Source organism: Herpailurus yagouaroundi, unplaced genomic scaffold, assembly GCF_014898765.1.
Source record: "Herpailurus yagouaroundi ecotype Mexico unplaced genomic scaffold, PumYag 203, whole genome shotgun sequence".
NCBI classification, from domain to species: Eukaryota; Metazoa; Chordata; class Mammalia; order Carnivora; family Felidae; genus Herpailurus; species Herpailurus yagouaroundi.
The window spans coordinates 8,203,536-8,228,015 of NW_024412434.1; the positions used below are offsets into that span (position 1 = coordinate 8,203,536).

General features: G+C 38.9%; 1 protein-coding gene across 8 annotated transcripts in view; it reads left to right on the forward strand.

The window, feature by feature from the left end:
- The window catches only part of MPP7 (MAGUK p55 scaffold protein 7), a 303,608-nt gene that overhangs the window by 79,456 nt on the left and 199,672 nt on the right, over positions 1-24,480 (forward strand). For all 8 annotated transcript variants that reach the window (XM_040451103.1, XM_040451107.1, XM_040451109.1 and 5 more), the window contains exon 2: positions 8,695-8,851. In XM_040451103.1, coding sequence (XP_040307037.1) covers positions 8,815-8,851 — 37 coding nt within the window. In that variant the 5' untranslated portion in view covers positions 8,695-8,814. The remainder of the gene's footprint in view (positions 1-8,694; positions 8,852-24,480) is intronic.

Consider the following 24,480-nt stretch of genomic DNA (forward strand, 5'->3'; position numbering starts at 1 on the left):
ACACATGATGGTATGGCTTCCTTCCTTAAGGGAATCTAGTGAGGTGATTTAAGCCCGAGAAAAATAGAAAATTATACAGATGTATCTTAATTATCGAAAACAACTACAAGATTGGTTTTTTTTTTCCCATAGAGAAGACTTAAGAGAAAACAGGTGGAATGCTGGGATGGATCTGAAATTGAGAATTGGTCAAGGAAAATAGGAAGTTATCATTCTCCCCTGCCCTGACAATTAGAGGAAAGTGCTAAAACACAGAAAAAAAAAAAAGTGGGTCATTTATGGTTCATGGTATACTCTTGAAGACTATCCATGACTCTTTAGCAGTGGATGGTAGGGCATAAACATAATGAAAAAAAAGCCGTCGTCCAAAAAAAAGCGTCCCATTGTGAGAGGTGGGGGATGTGCACAGCTCTAGAAATGCTGCCGGTTTTACTTGAGAAAGATCCGAGGGAAAACACTGGGCTCGTGATGCACTAATTTGCTGTAGATGGTTTGCAGAGTCTGGAAGGAGCTCATTGCTTGTGAGTGTCAGTTCATGCATTACACCTGTACTTCCGGTGGGGGGGGGGGCAGGAATTGAGTGTGACAGTGTGTGCCTTCTCTCCAAGACCCCTGACCAGGGTCAGCTCTGCCATGTGCTTAATGCTCCTTTTGGGCGAGTAGGGCCAGTGTTCCTTGTAGACTTTCCTGGTGGCCTTACAACCTGGTGTCTTGGCCTGGGGATTCTAAAGCAGCATTTCTCCTCTTTTCAGTCTAAAGTTTTACAGGATTCTTTCAGTGGGATTCTACTTTTTCTGTTGCTTCGGTATTTATGGAAAGGAAATAATATGAAGCTTGTGTCATATAACAATGGAACCCTCTTGAGTTTGTAAAATGGAGGGTGTTTTTAATTTTTCATAATTTTTCCCTTTTCCTGGAGAGCTAGGATTTTTTGTGTGTGTTTGGTCATAAAAAACATATTTTCTTAATGTAGAGCACCCTAACAGGTTGCCAGTTTTAAATGAGTCTTAATTTTCTATGTGTACGGACAGATTATAATATTCTTGGAATAGATGAAATTCAGATATGATTTTGTGTATGATTAGGAATGGTCTAGTTTGCAAATCTGTATCTGTTATTTTGCATGCATTTCTGCATTAAACGATGGAAGTGGTTTTAAAAAACTCATTTCCTTTGAATATTTAAATAATTACCAAAAAAAATGTTACTGGAAACCATGCTAATTTTAGATCTTCAAGTCACTAGCAGATTAGGGTGTCATGGCATAGAATAATGGTCAGCAAACTCAGCCCCTCTCTGTTTCTGGAAATAAAATACCACAGGAAAAAGTCATACCAAACTCATTTATGTGTTGTCTATGTTGAGACCAACACTATAGGGACCACAAAGGCTAAAATATTCACTGTCTGCCTTTGGCAGGAAATGTTTGCTTATCACTGGCATAGATTAGCAGTTCTCAACTTTTAGGGTCCATGAACTTTTTACACTCTTCTTGAAAATTTGTTTTTTTTTTTTCAACGTTTTTAAATTTATTTTTGGGACAGAGAGAGACAGAGCATGAACGGGGGAGGGTCAGAGAGAGAGAGGGAGACACAGAATCGGAAGCAGGCTCCAGGCTCTGAGCCATCAGCCCAGAGCCCGACGCAGGGCTCGAACTCACGGACCGCGAGATCGTGACCTGGCTGAAGTCAGACGCTTAACCGACTGCGCCACCCAGGGGCCCCGAAAATTTGTTTTTATGTTTAGAGAGAGCATGAGCTGGAGAGGGGGCAGATGGTGGAGAGAGGGAGAGAGAGAGAATCCCAAGCAGGCTTCACGCTCAGCACAGAGCCCAACGTGGGGCTTGATTGCACGATCCTGGGATCATAACCTGAGCCAAAATGAAGAGTCAGACGCTCAACCAACTGAGCCACCTAGGCACCCCTGGACCTTTTTATACTCTTAAAAATTATTAAAGACTTCAAAGAATTTTATTTATGTGCATTATATGCTGTTTACCATATTGGAGATTAAATCTGAGTAAAAAATTATTTCAGTTCATTTAAAAATAAATATTAGGGGTGCCTGGCTGGCTCAGTCAGTAGAGCATGTGACTCTTGGTCTCAGGGTTGTGAGTTCAAGTCCCACATTGGGTGTAGAGATTACTTAAAATCTTAAAAAAAAATAGCAATATTAAACTTGTTACGTGTTAACATAAATAACATTTTTATGAAAAATAACTCGCTTCTCAAAAGGGAGAGCATTAGTAAGTTGGGAATTTCTCTGGTACCTGGATTAATAGACTATTATTTCCATATTGGTGTGTTTTTTAATTTGTTGCTGTGTATTTTGGATGAAAGATATGAAAAAAAATCACACAGATCTGCAGATGGAAAAGGGAGAGTATTTTAATAGCCTGTTCAGTGAATTGTGGAGATTCTATGGTACAACCCCAAAACTCATTGCCTGGTTGTTTATTAAAAGGAGTTTCAGGGCACCTGGGTGGTGCAGTCGGTTAAAGCGTCCGACTTCAGCTAGGTCACGATCTCACGGTCCGTGAGTTCGAGCCCCGCGTCGGGCTCTGGGCTGATGGCTCAGAGCCTGGAGCCTGTTTCCGATTCTGTGTCTCCCTCTCTCTCTGCCCCTCCCCCGTTCATGCTCTGTCTCTCTCTGTCCCAAAAATAAATAAACGTTGAAAAAAAAAAAAGGAGTTTCAACGTGGAATCTGAAAAATATATGAATAAACTTATCATATTGGAACTTTTGAAATCCATTGCCCCGCCTTGCACTTTGAATGAATCTTCTATTCATGCATGATTTTCTAATACCACGTATTGATATTTTCAAAACTACTGGTTCACAATCCACATGTAGACATGATTTAAAAAATCACATTTGTTGGGGTGCTTGGGTGGCTCAGTCGGTTAAGTATCCGACTTCAGGTCATGATCTCGTGGTCCGTGAGTTCCAGCCCAATGTCAGTCTCTGGGCTTACAGCTCAGAGCCTGGAGCCTGCTTCGGATTCTGTGTCTCCATCTCTCTCTGCCCCTCCCCGTTCATGCTTGCTCTTGCTTGCTGTCTCTCTCTCTCTCTCTCTCTCTCTCTCTCTCTCTCTCTCTCTCTCAAAAATAATAAACCTGAAAAAAGATCACATTTGTCAATATCACCACTGATCTCAGAAGAGCCTTTGGGTATTGGGGAGCTACTGGAACTATGCAAAATGGGGGCTGGGTTGTAGTTATGTTTGCATTTGTCAGTGAACTTGGTACCTTGCAAAGTGAGGACAGGACAGCCTATAGTGGAACCAAGTTTTATAAAATTTTATTTTGGGGGGCACCTGGGTGGTTCAGGAGGTTGAGTGTCGGACTCTTGATTTGCACCTCAGGTCATGATCCCGAGGTTGTGGGATCAAGCCCCATGTCAGACTGCAGTGAGCATGGAGCCTGCTTAAGATTCATTCTCTCAGGACACATGGATGGCTCAGTCGGTTAAGTGTCCAACTCTGGATTTCAGCCCCGGTCATGATCTCACAGTTTGTGAGATCGAGCCCCACAACAGGCTATGTGCTGATAGTGTGGAGCCTGCTTGGGATTCATCCTCCCTCTCTCCCTCCCTCCCTCCCTCTCTCTCTCTCTGCCCCTCCCCTGCTCAAGTGCACTCTTGTCTCTGTCTCAAAATAAACATTAAAAAAATTAAATAAACATTAAAATAAACACTAGATTCTCTCCCTCTGCCCCTCCCCTGTTCACGTACATGTGCATACTCTCAAATTAAGAAAAATTGTACTTTTATTGCTTGAAAGCTTATGTTTTATCATTAGCAACACACACTGTCAATTTTTCTTGAGTCCCAGACTCCCTTCATTCATTGGCCAGACAATATTTAGCAAATACTCGAGCCTGACGAAGGGGATTAGCTGAATAATTTGCCTTTCAGTTGTCTTTTCAAATACAAATGGTTTCTCATGAAAAACACGGCTAGTATATTTTACTAAAAAGCATTGCACAGGTGTTTTTCTTTGAGACAGACATGACTTCATTTTAAGGCAGCTTCGCTTTCTGCATACTTCTCGTTTCGTCACACAGAACGTTAAAAAGATGGATACCGAAGAGGCAATTATTTAGTGATTGAATGAAGAACTTTTTACTTTATTAAGAGCATTCTAGAATGAACCCCCCCCCCCCTTTGTCTTTGTTTTCTTCCTTTTTCACGAGCATGCTTGGCACTGAAGAGCACAAGGATGGACAGTTTCAGTTCGGTGCCGGTGGAATTGCCCACCGTTCCTTTTCGCTGTCAGTGAAGACGGGCACGGAGCACAAAAGGCACATGGCATCTCAGAATTGCTATGAAAATAATTTGACCTACTGAACGCCTCTGAGAGGGTCCTGGAGACCGCTGGGGGTCTGCAGACCGCACACGGAGAACAGCTGATATAAACGGCATAAATACCATTTTACATAAACAGATCTATGCCACTAAGCTACACGTTGCCTCCTTTATTTTCTTAGTTCTAACTCAGGAGGTTTTGAATAATGTTAACAGATACCAGTTGGCTGCTTGTACTGGCCAATATAACTAGTAAATCTTTCAGATGGAGCGTCTAAAAAAATCATCAATGTAAATTTTTTTTTTTTTTTAGAAGTTTACTCTGTGCTATTTTATTGCTCTCTCAGATTTTGGAAGTGCAACTTGGAATATTTGTAACTGGTGAAGTTACTGGACGACTGGGTACAGTTGCAATCTCCAGCAATGGCAGCATATTACTATGATTAATTATTTATGTTGACAGTTAATTAGAAGTTTTCATGTTCTTGAATACTCCGCCCCATTGAGAGGAAATGTGTTTGGAAACTAGGTCCACTGCTTGATTTCTTGCTCATCTGCCTAAAAACTTCGTGGGTAGGTGTAGTATGGTGATTTATAGTAAGAAATGTGTATTTGGTTTTCACACAGCTCCTAAAAACCCTTGGAATTAAACCCAGAGTGATAAACGTATCTTGTCAGTGATGACATGCCCCTTTCAGACACACCTGAGATCATGGTAATGCCGTGACTTGTGCGAGGGAAGCTCCTGAGAATGGGGGCAGGTTGCCAGCTGACCAGCCTCGAGTAGGTTAGCGAGTTGGAACCCGGCAGTCCCACCTCTGGAGATGCGAGGAGGGCTAGGGGCCAGGCCGATTGAATCAACCATGCCTATAAAATGAAGTCTCCATAAAAACCCCGTCGGGAGTCGGTGCACCCCGAGAGGGAGAGGGCATGGAGGCTCCGTTCTCCTCCGCACACACCTTGCCCTTTGCGTCTCCTCCATCTGGCTGTTCTGAGTTGTACCCTTTCATAATAAACCAGTGATCTAGTCAGTAAAGGTTTTTGAGTGGTGGCTCTCACAAATGAATAAAAACCGAGCAGGGGTTCACGGGAACTTCCGGTCTGTAGTTCATCCATCAGAAGCACAGGTGACGGCCTGAATTGGGATTGACGTTGGGGGGAGGGGTGCGAGTGGCGGCAGTCTTGTGGGACCGTGCCCTTAACCTGTGGGATCTGATGCTGTCTCCAGGTAGATAGTGTCAGAATTGAATTAAACTGTAGGACGCTCAGCTCGTGTTGCAGAATTGCCTGCTGTGTGGGAAACCACGCTTGGTGTCCGAAGTGACGTGTTGTATAGTGAAATATAGAGAGGAAGAGGCACACAGGAGGAGGGTGTATTTCTCTAATAGCGTGTATGTGAATATTAATGAAAATTTTTGCAGGTGACTATTTCGCTAGGTACAATTAAGACCATTCTTGCTTTACTGAAAACAAAACAAAACAAAAAACCGAAAACAAAAAAAACTTTCAGCGACAAACACTTGCACTTCCACGGTCGACCATTAGGTGTCACGAGTGCTACGGGAGCCCTAAGGGTTACCCGGGGCCAGTAGAAATTGAACATTGTAAGCTCATAGACCTTCACGTATTTCACTGTTTCCACATGATCGATGCCAGGAGAACCTGATACTGTGTGATATATAGAAGCAAGGTACAACTGGAATAATGAAATTTCAAAAATAAGCCTTTTTAAAGGAGGGTTGTAATAGTTCTATTGGGTATTGTAAATGCTTCAGGTGCACTTGATACCGCTGTTAGGTTCCTGGCGTTTGGGTCTCTCTCTCTTTTATGGAAAGATGGATTGAACTTCAATTTAAGAATATTCGGTAATCCCTCTCAGGACATACTGTAACAGCTGGTATTTTTGTGTTGTAGTAAATCGATTCCATACAACAGTCAGTAATAATTATGACTGGGTTCTGACAAATTCCAAAGTATTTTCAATAAATTTAGCCAAAGAAAATAACATGATTACTAGAAAAATTGAGCTCAGTTTGAAAGTTAAACCCAGCAACTCTGCTTCATTCCACAAAATAGTAAGCATTTTACTGGTTGGGATTTTATCAAGCCATTTTTTATTAATATACTTACATGTGTTCTGAGAAGATAATCACTTTGTAGCGTATATTTCTTAGGTGATACGGCTTTGGAAAAATTTAACCGCAAGTGTTCATTATGAAATAAAAAATGCGAAATGCTAAGGCCTTTCATAAGTGGCTTTATATGTCCAGCAGCATCAACTCAGAAGGGTGTTGTTGTGGGAATGTGAGGTTGTCTTAGTATCGCTAGAATGTTTGATATAAGCAGAAGATCACTTATTATACAGTGTTGGCGATTTATAAAAGTGAAGCATTGTAAGTTCTCTAAGGTGTGAGGAAAGTGGTAGTTTGCAGGGTATAAACTGTATCGTATATATATTTCTATAGTTAAACAATCTGTACCACTGAAATTATGACTTATGGCATAAAGAGCTTAAGTTATCTACACCCACATGTGATAGCTGTCTACCCACATACGTGTCCATATTGCCTTAATGGGAGAAAGGTGTGTGCCTACACTTTCCAAATTTCAGCCGTTTCCTCCTTTTTTGTCAGCAAAACAGAGAAGTCTTATTGAATGCTTTCTTGAAATTATGGTCTGGGTTTTTTTTTTTTTTTTTTGAGTTCTAATTAACCAACACTTGTATGTAGCTGAATTTTAATCCTGATTGTTTAGAATCATTTATGAAAGCAAAGGCAGAGTTACGTTTTAAAATTATTGGGGAAAACAGCCTCATGGGTGGGCGTCAGTGACACTTAAGTCTTTTTCTCTTATTTTTAGCTTAGTGATTTATATTTTCATTTGGTATTGAAAATAACTGCTCTTACATTTTTAATTAATAGTCTTCTCTGTATGGATACGTCTGCATATTTTAACTTTGCCAGCCTTCCTAATATGAAACAAAATGCAGGCCGTTCCAACAGATAGTCTGGTTCAAGAGAGTCTGGTGAGTTTTTTCATACTAAAGTTCACTTTGATAATTAAATAGCTAATTTAGAAGGTCTTAATAGAATTTTACAGGTTGGACTTTTTCAAGTGAAGTTTGGCAAGTTCATTTTTCCTTACTCTGTAATATGAATCAGCAACTTAAAGGCTTTATGAATTGAAGTGAGCCAGTTTTTCGAGTGTTTACAATATCTGTTTTTCTTGTTAATATATGTTAAAATATGCTTTTAAATTACTGACTTTGCTTTATAGAGAACTGGGGAAAATGCACTAAAAAATGGACCTAAATGCATTGTGTGGGTCTTCTGATTTCTAAAAAGTGTAAATGTAGTGTATTTTTCCGTGATTAGGCAGCCGCGGTCTAAATTTAAACCACATGGCCTTCTCCCGGGTGTCAGGCCAACGTAAATTTTAATCTTGCTACTTTCTTTTATGTTTGCATTTTATAATCTTACTGCTTGAGCTAAACAACTCCAGTTATAACGGCCAGCGTTTCTTGTTTGCTTGTTATGTGCCAGATGCTGTGTTGCGAGCCTTAGTGTGTATAATTATCAAACAGTCCTGAAGTGCTGTTCTCTCCGTTTGTATGTAAGGAAATTAGGGCACAATAAGGTTCAATAACTTGTCCAAGATCACAGACTCAGACGAATGAAAGGTCAAGTCAAACTCTGGAGTCCTTGCTCTTTAGCTACTATTCAATAGCGCCTTGCTAATTATTTCAGGATAAACCTTGGTGAAAACAGCTTTTGAAAAAAAAATGGATATTTTTCAAAGGTGCATCAAAGCTTAATTTTTACTAAAAGAATTTACTTTCATACATGAGCTCGGATTGGTAGGTTTCGTTGAGATTACGAACACTTCTGTGAATCTCTAACATCGTCAATTCTAGTAGTTTTTCAGGGTGATTTCGCAGCTTTCAGGCAGAGAACTCTGCAGTTGTCTTATTAGGACGAGCTGTTGAAAAAATTACAATTACTTATAAGTTGTTGACAGTCTATAGAGTCTCTGTTCTGCATTAGGAAGATAGCGTGGGATCACAATAATAGAGGCAAAGGATTTTAGGATAGCATTGGCGTAAAAATCTTTAAGTTCTCAGTCTGTGCATTCAGCACTCCAACTGTGAAAATCTTTAAGGAAGCCTTGATACATGTATGAGGAACTTTAAAAGTTTTAATTAGAAACCTCCCATCAAGATAAAAAACTCCTGCATTTAATATTTACACGTAGCAGAGACGTGTAAACTTTGGAAGATCTGATCTTTCTGGTAAGTGTGTTGGAATAAGAATTTTGAGTTAGTTGCAGAATGTCGCAGTTTGGTAGTCTCCCCTATTATTATTATTTTTAAGGCGTTTCTTCTCTTTTTAGAAACGGCCTGCACGATAAATCTTGCCGACAGCGTGGCTGTTGGCCACGGACCTGGACTCCCCTGTGGCTTTCTAAGTGGAGAGCGTTTGGTGTGCGTTGTCCCAGCCTGCGGCTTGCATCATGCCGGCGTTGTCAACAGGATCTGGTAGTGACACAGGTATGTGAACCAAGAGGGCCGTTTTCCTTCCGTCCTTGCATTTTCTTGTTCGCAGTGAAAAACAGCATTGCTTTCAGTAAGTGCGAACAGATCATGCCTGTTTTTCCGTAACCAGCAAGAGGGGCACAAAAGCAACTAGGATGCCTCCTTCCAAGGTAAACGTCGTCAGAGGACCTTGACTGAACACTGCTTTCTCCTGGTAGCTATGGTTTGTGCTGATGCTCTTATATGGTCTTCCCCTTTGTGATAATGCCATGCATTTAAATTTCTTTAAAAAACAACAAGCGATGGGGCGCCTGGGTGGCGCAGTCGGTTAAGCATCTGACTTCAGCCAGGTCACGATCTCGCAGTCCATGAGTTCGAGCCCCGCGTCAGGCTCTGGGCTGATGGCTTGGAGCCTGGGGCCTGTTTCCGATTCTGTGTCTCCCTCTCTCTCTGCCCCTCCCCCGTTCATGCTCTGTCTCTCTCTGTCCCCAAAATAAATAAAAAACGTTAAAAAAATTAAAAAAAAAAACAAGCAAATATTTTAAGCATGCAATAAAGTATGGCAAATCCCATGATACTCCTGGTACTCTTCACTCAGGTTTAATAACCTTCAGACCTGGCACTGTTTTCCTTTAAGAAATACAATATTGTCCCTACCCCATTCTTGCGTTTTCTTTCTTCCTGTCACTGGAGGGGGTGGGGGGTGGCAACCAACTATCCTGAAGTTGATATGTCATTAAGGGATTCAATTAAAACAAGCATATTTCACCTTCCTATCCATTGTAAGATTTAGTGATACTTAGAATAAAGAGTTCCAAGAAAGAAAAAAAACACATGTATGTGTAAAGTCCTCTTCCTTCTGGCCTGTTTCAGGAGGCGGGTGAAGGAGGTCAGTGCCCCTTTGAGGTCCTGTTCTGAGGTTCCCCGGAATCAGCACTCTTTGGTTTTAATTAAAAAAAGTTTTCAGAGTATGCTTGACATACGATGTTACATTAGTTCCAGCTTTACAATACAGTGACTCAGCTTCTCTATATGTTAAGCTGTGTCCACTGACTACAAGTATAGCTGCCATCTGTCACCATACAGTGACACCATATAGTATCATTGACTATATTCCTATGCGGTGTCTTTTATTCCCGTGACTTACTCATTCCTTAACTAGAAGCCTGTGTCTCCACTACCCTTCGTCCATTTTGTCCACCCTCTACCCACTTCCCCTCTGGAAACCATCAGTTTGTTCTCTGTATTTATAGGTCTGAGAATCAGCACTTGTTAAAAATGTAGATTCATGAACCCTTCCCAGAACTTTTTTTTGGGGGGAGAGGGAGAGAGTATTTTAAGCAGGCTGCATGGCCAATCCCAAGACTTGGGGATCATGACCTGAGCCGAAATTAAGAGTCGGACGCTTAATGGACTGAGCCACGCAGGTGCCCCCCAGAGCTGTTAAAACAGAATGTGAGTGGGGTGGGGGAGCTATGCCTTGTACTTTTAAGTCCTCTCAAAAGAATGGCATAGTATGTGACTAAAAAGAACGTCTCGTATGTTGCACTGACCGTACTGAATTTGGTTCCATCACTACCGTTCCGTAAGCAGCTGAGATAGTGGTCTCAGTGTGGGCAGTTACTGGTACCATGATTTTCACAAAGCTGAATCACAAATTTGGAAATATTCTTGTTATTTCAAGCATATCCATCCTTACGTTTTGGCAAGTTTTGTCTCTTCTTTATCCATCAGTAATGATTTTTTTCCACTGTAATTTACACTGAGGGTTAGTTTTTCTGAGGAAGTAATTTTGATGTTTAAATACCTGAAAATCTTTTTTTCTCAAGACATTAACTTGGAAGCCAGCTCCTTTGGAAAAATTTTTTTTTCCTTCGTTTTAGTTTTTATAAAGTCCCACATTGTGTTCTACTATATAAAATGAATGATTTAACTTTCCATAGTGGTTTGGGAAATTATAGATAAAATTTATTTGAGCCGTAAATTTACTACAGTTATGTAATGAATAAGTTTCATGCTTTGCTGTTCGCCAAAAATGCCTTAGTTTAATTGAATGCAAAATATTGTTGCTTACATCTTTCTTAAGGAATGATTAAAATGGAGTATTTATAGTTTATGGGGCAGTTGAAGGGTCAGTCATGAAAATAGCAGAGGCTATTCAGAATTTAAAAAGGACTTTTCCACACGTAGCTGGCTCCCTTGATGCGGATCTAAAGTGCCTGTGTCGGGGTGCCTGGGTGGCGCAGTCGGTTAAGCGTCCGACTTCAGCCAGGTCACGATCTCGCGGTCCGTGAGTTCGAGCCCCGCGTCGGGCTCTGGGCTGATGGCTCAGAGCCTGGAGCCTGTTTCCGATTCTGTGTCTCCCTCTCTCTCTGCCCCTCCCCCGTTCATGCTCTGTCTCTCTCTGTCCCAAAAATAAATAAACGTTGAAAAAAAAAATAAAAAATAAAAAAAATAAAGTGCCTGTGTCATTCATACCTGGCTTTGTGGTATTTTTTGACCTGTATGCCCAACAAGGCTTGAGTCCAGCAGAGAAGACCTGCTCCAAGAGTCACTGCATTCAGGGAAGTTCCAAAGTATGGTGCACGCATCAGATGCTTATGGTTCCCTTCTAGTCCCTTGCAGACCAGATGCAGTTTGCCAGTCAGGGGTCATTTTTACCCTAAGCAGGGTTGCTTAGCAACGTCCTCTCCTGGGTACAGAGCTAGAGAGCGTAACCGAAGGGCAGAAGCAGAAGCCCGGGTGGCAGGGGAGTGGCTCCCAGCAGCCCCTGATGCACATAGTCCTCGTGTGGGACTATACTTTCAGTGTAAAGCTTATACCACTTCTCCCTCTCCCCTTTTCTACTGATTTCACCAAGGGAAAAAAATGCAATTACACAGGTAATATATAAAAACATTGTTGTTGTCAAAGATGCATAGATAAAAAAACAAAGGAATTCTTAATTACCCACCCATTCTCTGCCCCAGTCTCATTTTCCTTCTCATTTGATGAGTATCCTTCAAGAATGTTGTATACATTAAACACTTACACACGGATGTACATAAGTGTGTTGTTTTATGTCTTTGTTCCTTTTTAATCAGATTCTGTTCTACTCTGTGGATTGTTCTAGAACCTTTTTTCCTATATCAAGTAAGATCTCAGAGCTGGAATTCCACGGGGTGTGTGTGTGTGTGTTTGTATATGTATACATACGTGTATATATACATACGTGTATATATACACGTATGTATATATACACATGTGTGTATATATGTATACGATGTACATATATATACACACACGTATATGTATATATACGTGTGTGTATATATACGTGTGTGTATACATACGTGTGTGTATACGTGTGTGTGTATACGTGTGTGTATACGTGTGTGTGTATACGTGTGTGTATATATATACGTGTGTGTGTGTGTATATATATATATATATATATATGACCTATCTATCTATACAACCATTTATGTATCTACCTCATTCTTTTAAACTAAGGCATACTTTTCTGTAGTATCACAGTGTAATGAACCATACTTCTGTTGATGAAAACCCTGGTTTTGCTTCTTTTATAATATTTTGGGAAAAAAGATGGGAATATTTAATGGATGTTATCAAATTGTCCTCCAGAGTGGTTAAGGCACTTAATGATCCCATGGACAGTACATTGGGGATTCTTTCCCCCATATTCTTGTCAAGCTTCGATATCATAAGCCTTGATAATTTTTGCCCATTTGATGGATAAAACATGGTATCTTAAGTGTTGAATGTGCATTACTCCTGATATTGAGCAGATTTCCATTTGTTTAATGGCCATTTATTCCTCTGATTTGTCAATTCACATCCTTTCCCTTTTGTCCTTTTTTTCTTAAATAGTATTTCTTTTATTGAAGTTGAAAACTTTTATGTGGGCAAATCAATCTTTTCTGTATGGTTAATGCTTTTTTTTTTTTTCCTTGTGCTTTCCTACCTACTGCAAGGTTATGAAGATATTCTCTGAGATTTTTTTTCCAATAATTAACACAGTTTGTATACATTTGGAATTTTAGTCCAACTGTAATTTATATGTGGAGTGAAATAATAATTGTCTAATTTTATTTCCCACATGAACAACCAGTAGTCCCCAAAAAACTTATTCAGTAGTCCATTCTTTTGACATAAATTTGTAATATCCCCTCCATTGTTCACCAATATATGTTCTGGATTTTCTTTCTTGTTTTTGTTTTTTTTTTAATTTCAATGGACTTTATTTTTTAGATTTGCAGAGAGATTATGAAGATAATACTGAGAGTTCCAGTATACCTTATACCTTGTTTCCCTGATTAACATCTTACCTTAGTTTGGCACATTCACTTCAATTAGTGAATCAATATTGAAACCCTATTGTTAACTAAAATCTGTGCTTTATTCAGATTTTCTTTGTTTTCCCCTCATGTCCTTTTTTGTTTGTTTTTTGTTTTTTTTTTTTGCTCCAGGATCTCCCATTACATTTGATTGTCATGGTCTCATTCGGCTCCTCTTGGCTGTGAGGGTTTCTGACTTTTTTTTTTTTTTTTTTGTCTTTGGTGACCCTGACAGTTCTTAGGAGCTCTAGTCAGGTATGCTATAGAATTCCCCTCTGTTAGAATTTGTCTGATTTAAGTGCCATTGCTATCATATCAAGGGTACATACTCTCAACTTGATTTATGACTATTGATGTTGGTCAACTGGCTAAAGTAGTATTTGTCAGATTTCTCCACTGTAACATTATCCTCTTTTTCCATTCTTTCCACACTGTACCGTACTGTGCAGTCTACACTGTGTGTTATGTTCTCCCTCCTTTAGGCTAAAGTTTCTGTATAAAATATTTGGAATATTTTGTCTCTTTTCTCCTATTTATTTATTCATTTATTCGTATCAGTATGGACTCATGGATATTTATTGATATTTTGGGCTATAATCCAATACAAAATTTATTTTGTTGTTCCAGTCGTTCCAGCTTTGGCCCCTTTGATGTTCTCCTGTCAATGTGGGCTGCTTGTTTCTTTCCTTTTGGCACTACAAGATGTCCCAGGCTCATTTTACAGTGCTCCAGTCCTGGAATCAACTATTTCGCTAGGGAGACCCTACCGCCTTTTACTGGGGAATGGGATTAGAACCCAGGATCTGGGTGATGGTTTGCATATGGCTATCAGAGTGTTGTTTCTTTCAGGTCTTCTCATGTGTCAGAGCAAAGAAATACATATATGTGCACTAACCCATGTAGATACACACATCATTATAAACATTTTTGTGTGCAATCAGCTATAACTATATTAAGCTAAACGTGAATTCTTACAGATGTTGCCAACTGTAATTAGCAAATGGATCATTTTTGCCTTCTTCCCTTTCTTATTCGTAAATTCCCACCCCCAACAGTGAGAAACCTGGCCACCACCATCCATTTACTTAAATTAATCGGTTCCAGGTACATGTCATTAACCTGTACCTCATGGGAAACAACTTTTATGAACTAGAGAGTTGACCTTGTTTTTATTCCTCTGATAGTGCCATTCTTTTTTTTAATCTTATGAAATCATTCCTTTTGTGCATAGTACCTATGTTAGTTTTAGTTTTATAAATTCATTAAGTATGGTTTTTTCCAAAAATCATATAATATGAAATATATATACAGAAAAACACATAAAACTTTTATAAGGTAGTTCTAAAACTGGTTACAATGCCAACATCCACGTGATCACCATCTGGTTCAAGAAATCAAGCATCCTGAAAGCAGCCTGGGTATTTCTTCTTTTCACAATTGCCTCAACCTCCTTAGAGATGGACATTAAAAAAAAAAAAAACCCAAAAAACAAAAGGTTGCAATTTTACACTCTATATAAAACATAGTTTATGATTTATGTAAGCTCCCTAGGCCATATAGTTTAATTTTGCTTGTTGAACTTTATAAGTGGAATTATGTCATATGAATTGGATTAGTTATATGTGTTACAAGCACCTTCTCTTGTTCTATGACTAGTCTTCTCATTTTTGCGCTTTCCTCCCCTGTTCTATGTGCAGAAGTCATTAATTTCCAATCAGTCGAGCACCATTTTCCTTTAGGTTAATGATTGCTGAATTGTGTTCATGAAGTATTTCCTTAACTTACCATCAAAAAGTTATTCCCGGGGCGCCTGGGTGGCGCAGTCGGTTAAGCGTCCGACTTCAGCCAGGTCACGATCTCGCGGTCCGTGAGTTCGAGCCCTGCGTCGGGCTCTGGGCTGATGGCTCAGAGCCTGGAGCCTGTTTCCGATTCTGTGTCTCCCTCTCTCTCTGCCCCTCCCCCATTCATGCTCTGTCTCTCTCTGTCCGAAAAATAAATAAAAAACGTTGAAAAAAAAATTAAAAACAAAAAAGTTATTCCCTTTTCAGTTTCCGTTTTGATTTTGATATTGCAGATTTTTGTTTGTAAGGTGTGAAGGCTCCATATTAATTTTTCCCATGTGGGTATCCAGTTGGCCCACCATGGCATAATAAAGACTGTGCTTCCCTTTGCTTGCTGTGCTACTATCAGGAACCTTTGTTACAATGTTGAATCACAGCGGTGATGGTGAACATCTTTGCTTTTAGTTCTGGCTCTCAAAAGAAATTACTTCAGCATTTCTTCTTTGTCATATTTGCTCTAGATTTTTTCATATATGCCCTTTACTGGATTAAGGAAGCTTCCATTTATTCTTAGTTTGCAAAATGATTTTTTTAATGACTAGCCATTGAATTTTGTCAAGTGCTTGTTATGTATGTATTGTGATGATCATCTGTGTCCTGTGAATCTCAACACAGCAAATTTCATTGATATTTGACTATTAAACCAACTTGTATTTTAGAGATAAACCCAATTTGTTCATATAATCTGCTGGATTTAGTTTGCTCATATTTTATTTATAACTTTGTTTTTATGAATGACTTTAGCCTGTAATTTTGTTTTGTCATTCTCTCTAACAATATCATGTTAGCCTCATGTAGTGAGGTGGGAGAAGTCTTTACTCTTCTGTGGACAAGTTTGTGAAAGACTGAAATTAGTTTTTACTTTAGTGGAATTTACCTGTTAGGTTATCTGGGCTTGGACATTTTCTTTTTGATAAGAATATTGGTAATTATTTTAAAGATTACAAGAATGTTTAGGTTTTCTCTTTATCCTTGAGTTAGTTTATATTTTTCTAAGACTTGGTCCATTTCACCTAAATTTTCAAATATCTGAAAAAGTTGCTCGTAATTTTATTTTATGTGTGCGGTTTCTATATTAGTGTTTTTTTTTTTTTCTTTTTGGTCCTGGTATTGGTAATTATGGTCTTTTCTTCTCTTTCCTTCATATTGCCAGAGTTTTGTCAATTTTATTAGTCTTTTTAGATATATAACTTTTGGCCTTATGAATTTTCTTCATTGTATATTAGTTTTTATTTCACTGACTTATTCTTTTTCTAGTTATGAACATTTGTTCATAAATTTTAACCTTCTTCTTTGCCAAATATTAACATTTAAGGCTGTTTCTCCCTAGGTACTGGTTTTATTACCTTAGAATTGTTTTGTAATTGGTTATTTAGAATTTTCTTAAGTATACAAATAAGAATTTTTTAAATTTATCTTTTGTTCCTGATTTCTTCCTTAATGGCTTTGTGGTCAGAAAACTTAATTTCCATTATTTCAGTCCTTTGAAGTTGTTTAGACTTTATGGCTAGCTTGACTTTATGGTCAATTTCTGTAAGTGTTCTGTGTCTAAAAAGAAGGTATATTCTGCAGTCATTGAGTTTAGTCTTCTATATAAGCCTACAGATAAGGTTTTTAATTAAGTTACTCAAATCATCTGTATTTTTACTGATTTGTTGTTTTTCTCAGTTATCAACAGAAGTATTTTAAAAAGTTTCCCTTTATGACTATGTTTTTGTAGTTCTGTTCAGTTTTTGTTGCATATATTTAATTTTGTATAATATTTAAATTTATTAAATACAAATTTGTTATTTTGCAGGTAAATTAAGCCTTTTTAATACATTTTATCTGAAAGTAAATATTTTTTTCTGTTAACGTTTCCATGATATATCTTTTTCTATCCTTTTACTGTGACCCTCTCTCTGTTCCTGCAGTCTTTTTTTTATTTTTTTAAAAAAAAAATTTTTTTTCAACGTTTATTTATTTTTGGGACAGAGAGAGACAGAGCATGAAGGGGGGAGGGGCAGAGAGAGAGGGAGACACAGAATCGGAAACAGGCTCCAGGCTCTGAGCCATCAGCCCAGAGCCTGACGCGGGGCTCGAACTCCCGGACCACGAGATCGTGACCTGGCTGAAGTCGGATGCTTAACCGACTGCGCCACCCAGGCGCCCCTCTATTCCCGCAGTCTTACAGCTTTTGTGAATTAGAGTTGGAGCTTTCTGAGGTAATAAGTTGGACAGGCTTTGCTTCTAACTGGAGAATCTTCAGTTAGTTATGATGTCTGATTTTTAAAGTTTAAAATCTTAACCTATATTGTGCTTTTTTAATCCTAATTTTTCTAAGTTTCTTTTTCTCTTGTGTTTTCTTTTGGATTGATTAGGGTTTTCCTTTTTCATTTTGGTTTTCCCTTTTCACAGTTTTGAAATTAATACATTATCTTTCTGTTCTTTTAGTGACTACCTTAGAAATTACAGCATGCATCCTTCATTATAAAATCCTGTCTTAATCTGGACCTTTATTATCATCCTGAAAAATCCGGGGATCTTAGAACACTTTTGCCTTGAATACTTCCCTCCCAAGTTCAGTGCTATTATGTCATGTATTTTAATTCTCTCTAAACCCCGCCCCCCAACCTTGAAGACCTCATTATTTTGCTTTATATTATCAATATTCATTTAGAGTTCCTCCCATATTACCATTTGTTTGTTCTAATCTCCATCTCACAACTCAGCCTTCTCACCCAAGATGATTTTTCACCTGTTTAAAAAAAAACAAACGGGGCGTCTGGGTGGCTCAGTCGGTTGAGCGGCCGACTTCAGCTCAGGTCAAGATCTCGCGGTCTGCGAGTTCGAGCCCCGCGTCGGGCTCTGGGCTGATGGCTCGGAGCCTGGAGCCTGCTTCCGATTCTGTGTCTCCCTCTCTCTCTGCCCCTCCCCCGTTCATGCTCTGTCTCTCTCTGTCTCAAAAAAAAAAAAAAAAAAAAAGTTAAAAAAAAAAACAACTTAGAGTCTCCTATATTAAATAAAGGTTTATGGCCTTCAAACTCTCTCTTTTAATGTATCATAACATGTTTTATTTGCCTTCATTTTTTCATTATATTAAAGGATGTTTGTTGAGTCTCGTTAACATCTCTCTCCATTCAGAGTCACAGAATTTTTTTTTGTAATGAGAACTTTTAAGATTACTTTCTTAAAGCAACTTTCACATTTTCAATACATTATTATTGACTAATGTCACCATGCTGTACATGACTTCCTTTTATAATTGGCAGTTTGTACCTCTTGATCCCCTTAAGTCATTTCACCCCCTGCGCCCCCCCCCCCCCCCTTTCTGGCAACCACCAGTGTATTCTCCGTATCTATGACTTTTGTTTGTTTGGTTCTTAGATTCCAAATAAGTGAAATCATAAGATAGTTGTCTTTTTCTGTCTGCCTTCTTTCACTTAGCCTAATATCCTTAAGGTTCATACAAGTTGCAAATGGCTAGCTTTTTATTTTTTTATTTTTTTAGGGCTGAGTAGTATAGTATTCGTGTGTGTGTGTGTGTGTGTGTAAATTGTCTTTTTGTCCATTTTCATAAATTTGTGGAACTATGTCTGATTTCTTACATGCCTTCATTAAGGTTTAACTTGGTAATACATATACATATTTTGTTATAAGAAGTTCTGTTTAGTTCTTTTAAAAATTTTCGGCCAACATTCAAATTGTTTATACCATAGGTTAGTCTTGTTAGGAAATCTGATTAACCTTATTTCCAACATCTAAATCATGATGTTTGATCCTTAAAGGGATAGAGTCAAGTTACGAAAGATTTTGAATATATCATTGCAATATACCACCACCAGAAGCCCTTTGAAATAACCAAAATGGACTTTGTTGGCCTTGCCAGTGTCCTAAAAATGTTTTTGTTTTCATCTTTCATTTAAAAGATGAATGTGGTTATTTTTTCTCTTTGCCAGTGTGTATATTCCATCATGGAAAAGCCATCATGGTCTTTAACTTTCGTTTCCAAAATGAAGTATATTCTGCAGTTTTGAATTGACCATATTTATATTTTTACAGTTCTCTTCCACAGCAAATCAAGATCATTAGGCGTGTGGTTGACTGCTCATGTTCCATGTGAACGAAACACAGTGTACGAATTAGCATTTGGGTCCTTTTTGTGTGTGATAGTACACACAGCATGTGCTCCTTAAACTGAATCCATACCCTTAATTCTCATCCTTGTTACTGCTCATGAAGTATTTATGAATGAAGTGAAAAAGTCTTTTTCAGGTAGTATGGGCTTTTCAGTGATAAACGGAAAAGTCACTAAGCGGTATTTTCTCACACTGGCTCTTACAGGAACAGGGAGTGTCTCCGCTTCTGTCCTATTAATAGTTTTCTCCTGAGGTCAATGCCCACTAGCATGCTACACGATAGCAGTTACTCTTCCAAATTGCATGCTCTCGTGTTACCAAAAGTCCAAGAATCTGTTTTAAGTTTTTCAAATGAGCGGCTTTATTTATTACAAAGCCAGCTGCAACAAATACTGTTAATTAGAGACAGTTAAAAGTTTGCACACAAAGAAGCAGGTAAGTCAGACTAGACCATGTGCAGGGGGGACACCATACAAATTCTCTGTTTGCTCTGCTGTGGTCGTTAGAGTTAACGTATCATCTTGTTGTGATTATATTATAGTCTTTACACAAATGCTGGGTAAACAAGTTGCTGAATGTTCTGTATCTCGTGGAATTGTGCGGACACTTTGTATGTCCAGCAGTCATTCCATATAGGAATTTTGCCAGCAATTTTCATTCGCTGTGGAATATTTGTCTTTTATTTTGAGACTCATTTTATAATCTTCATGGCAATAGTGTGATTCCTGTTTTAGGTGTAAGGAGTGCAACGTTTAATCATGCATTTGTGGTTTATTTTTTAGCTAAGTTTTCCTTTCAGGTGAAATTGATATAAAAGCTTCTATTTTAACTATTTTAATTATACAATTTAGTGACTTTAAGTGTATTGAGAGTGCTGTGCAAACACCACCATTTCTAAAACCGTTTCATCACCCCAAACAGAAAGTTTGTGTCTGTTAAGCAGTAACTTCACTTGTTCCTCCTTCCCCCAGCTCCTCCCAACCACCATCCTACTTTCTGTCTCTAGATTATTACTATTTTAAATATTTCACTTAAATGGAGTTACACAATATTTGCCACTTTGTGCTTAGCCAACTGAGCCACCCAGGCACCAATATTTGTCACTTTGTAACTAACTTAGACCACTGAATGGTTTCAAGGTTCATCCACATTGTGGCATGTACCAGAACTTCATTCCCTTTCATGGCTGAATAATGTTCTATTGTGTGTATATGCTACATGTAGTTTCTGCATTTATCTGTCAATGGACACTTGGATGCTCCCAAGCTCCCAAGCATGCTCCCAAGAGCTGGGGGCTCTTGTGAATAGCGCTGTAACGTACATTGTTGTACAAGTATCTGTTTTGAGTCCCTGATCTCAGTTCTTTTGGATATATTCCTAAGAGCTGAATTTCCCGCATATGGAATAATTCTGCATTTAGCTTTGCGAGGAAGCACCAAAATGTTTCCCGCGGGGTCCTCACCATTTTACGGTCCTTCCAGCAACGTACGAGGGTTCCAAATTGTCCATATCCTCATGACTACTTGTTTCATTCTATTATTTTTGATCGCAGCCATTCTAGTAGGTATGAAGTGGTACCTCATTGTGGTTTTGACTTGTATTTCCCTGATGACTAATGATGTTGAGCATCTTTTCATATGCTCGTTGACCATCTCTGTATCTTATTTGGCAAAATGTCTATTCAAGTCCTTTACCAATTTTTTTTTTATTAGATTGCCTTTTTTTGAGTTTTGGAGTTCTTTATATATTTCGGATATTAAACCCTTAGCACATTTTCAACTTTGCAAATATTTTTTCCCCATTGCGTAGACTATCTTTTCACTTGCTGTATCATATCCTTTTTACAAAGGTTCTAATTTTGATGAAGGTCAGTTATCAGTTTTTTCTCGTGTTGCTCACGCTCTTGGTGGCATATCTAAAAATCTATTGCCAAGTCCAAAGTTATGAGGAATTACCCCTTGATTTAAAATTTGAGTTAATTTTTATATACGGTGCGAGATAGGGGTCTAGGTTAATTCTTTTGCATGCAGAAATCCAGTTTTCCTAGTATTATCTATTTCGTTTTCATCTCTATTTAAAAAAAATTTTTTAAGGTTTATTTTTGAGAGAGAGACAGAATGCAAGAGGGGGAGGGCAGAGAGAGAGAGAGAGAGAGAGAGAGAGAGAGAGGGAGACACAGAATCTGAAGCAGGGTACAGGCTCTGAGCTGCCCTCACAGAGCCCGATGTAGAGCTAGAACCCATGAGCTGTGAGATCATGACCTGAGCCAAAGTCAGGTGCTCAAACGACTATGCCACCTAGGCGCCCCTTTTCATCTCTATGTCCTTGGTTTAAAAATTACTGGAGAACTTTGATGGCCTCATGACACTGAATTTCTTAATGCACAAAGCACTGGGGATAGGGGAAGTTGGCTCTCAGATTAAATAAAATCCAATTCTTACTGTGCTTTGTATTCTCTGTTTTGGTGGCTTATTTTTTGGTTGTCTTTATGAAATAAAGGCATTTTTAGTTCCACTTCCAGCATAGATAGATTCACTATCCGTTAAGTTTGGAGTCCTGTTAACTTTCTTTATTGATGCTATTATTCTGAGATCTATCTTCTCTAGTAATAGAGAGCAGGAAAAGGCCAATTAAAATTAATCCACATTAAATAAGAGTATGAAAAGAGCAAGGAAATGGTAGGGAAGTCATCAGAACTTTATCTAGAAAAAGGAAATATAAATTGTGGCCACATTTTAAATATAATCAAGAACATTGCAGGTTATAATTGTAACTGTGCTAATTCTTAGCATGAATGAAGACTACATCCTGCTGAATTTTCCCTTATTTGCATAAAATTGCTGACAACGTTTTATAATAACACTTTGACTTTCCAGTGGATAATAACTAAAATATTTGAAGTCTTTAGTTTCTCAGTAGTAGTTGTTTATTGTTTGTTTTTAAAATTTAGTATTCAGATTGTTCCCTTTTGAAATGAAATGTATTATTGGGTTTGTTATATTTTCCTTGGTTGTTGACTAGCAGGCCTCTTTCAGAGAGGCTTGGTCACCACCATCATTGCTCACCACTGAGCAGCTCTTTGACATTACGTTTTGTCAGCCTTGTAAAATCCTGTATTTTTAAAAAAAATATCTATTCTTTGTTTTTGAGAGAGAGAGAGAGAGAGAGAGGCAGAGAGAGGGAGACAGAGAATCCCAAGCAGGCCCCATGTTGTCAGCACAGAGCCCGATGTGGGGCTTGAGCTCAATGAACAGTGAGATCATGACCTGAGCCAGAATCAAGAGTTGGGTGCTTAACCGACTGAACTGCCCAGGTGCCCCAAATCCTGTATTTTTGCAGTGATCTTGATGGCATCCAAGATGAAAACCAATGACATTAGCGTAGCGGGCACGTGTTAAGTGGGAAGAAATGTTTAAATGAGGGCTGGCATTTACACTGTCAGATTATTGGTGAATATCATGTTTATTTTCCTTTGTAACCTTATACCCTTTGGGACTTAGATCATAAATATGCAGAAGATTAGAACTTCTCTGTTTGTATTACTGTTTTCAATGGCTAGCCTTCTATGAGCTAGTTTTAAATCTTTGGTCTATTTCAGTTAATTGAGTACATGACTAGATATACTTGTGTAGTGTAAATTTTTGAAGCACAGTGGTGATAGGCAAATGCCATGAAAGCTGATTAGAAAAACTCTGACAAGCATAACCTCTGTAGCACCGGCACAGCCTTATGAAACAGTCATGCAAAAGTCCTAATCCTGTTGCAGGTGTGAACCTAGGTGAACAAAATCTTAATTTTTTTCCCCCTTTGATAGTGCTAAGTTGCCAGTAGAAACTGTCACGTAGCCCATGACAGACTACTGGACCCTGTAATGCTCAGCAGCCTGGACCTTAAGAATTAATGTGTTCTCTTGCATTGGTTCCCATGAGGCTTGGAGCCCACTTAGCAATTTGGAAAATTTCCCTCCTTGTTCTCCCTGCTGGTTCTTGATCAGGAGATCGTGCCACATTGACATTTAAATTAAAGGGACTATCTCTTGGTGGTCTTCTTATGAAATAAGAGTAGTTACATCTGGAGGCAATTTTTGTAGCCCCGTTTTCCGTTTATGCTTGTGTGTATATGGTGCTCGCTAAAATTAGCCAAATTGCTAGGTTTTGTATTCTAAATATTCTTCATTGTCCCAAAAGACCATTCATCTTTTTTTTTTTTTTTTTTTTTTTTAGAAAAAAATCTTAACACAGTCTTGGGGTTTTAGTCAGTTTAAGGGTTTGACAGTTCGAGTGACCCATATATAGTAAGGATTGTCTTGCTAGCTTTCAGATACTTGTGCTGCAGAATTGTTCAATGTGAAGTATTCTTTTATCAAAAATAAAATAACACACACAAAAAACTGGGGTAGGCAGGCTGAAGACTGGACAGAGACCAAGGTCCAGGTCAAGTCAAAAAGAGGATTCAGAGGACCCTGGCCCCCCCCCCCCAAAAAAATCTTGTAAGGCGTTATCTTTAAGCATTTTCAAAAAGTGAAAACCAGCACTAGAGGAAAATGCAGTTCTCATGCATTCCTAGTCTAAAACTGGGATTTATAACTGTGTATTCAGGTCAAAATTCAAATTTGACTTTGAGAATTCAAATGAATCATGTTAGACTTACACCTTCTGAGAGTCCTTCAGTATAAGTGAGAAGCTGTCTCTTTAAAGAATAGAGGCTAATTTTCTCAGGATCCTGAGAAACTTAACAGAAGTCTATGGGGGAGGGGAAGAAAAAAAAAAAAAAAGAGATTAGAGAGGGAGAGAGCCAAAGCATAAGAGACTCTTAAAAACTGAGAACAAACTGAGGGTTGATGGGGGGTGGGAGGGAGGGGAGGGTGGGTGATGGGCATTGAGGAGGGCACCTGTTGGGATGAACAATGGGTATTGTATGGAAACCAATTTCACAATACATTTCATATTAAAAAAATAGATGCTAATTTTCAATGTTTATTTTTGAGAGAGAAAACAAATGGGGGAGGGGCAGAGAGAGAGGGGGACACAGGATCCAAAGCCGGCTGTGGGCTGACAGCAGCGGGCCTGATGTCTCACGAACTGAGACCGTGATCTGAGCCGAAGTTGGATGCTCAACTGACCGAGCCACCCAGGTCCCCTGCAAAGGCACCTTTTAAAAAAAGCCCTAAAAATGCCAGGGCACCTTGGTGGCTCAGTCAGCGAAGCATCCGACTCTTGATTTCGGCTCAGGTCATGATCTCACAGCTTGTGGGTTCGAGTCCCATATCAGGCTCTGCACTGACAGCACAGAGCCTGCTTGGGATTCTGTCTCTGGGGGGGGGGGGGGGGGGGGGGGGGGGGGGGGGG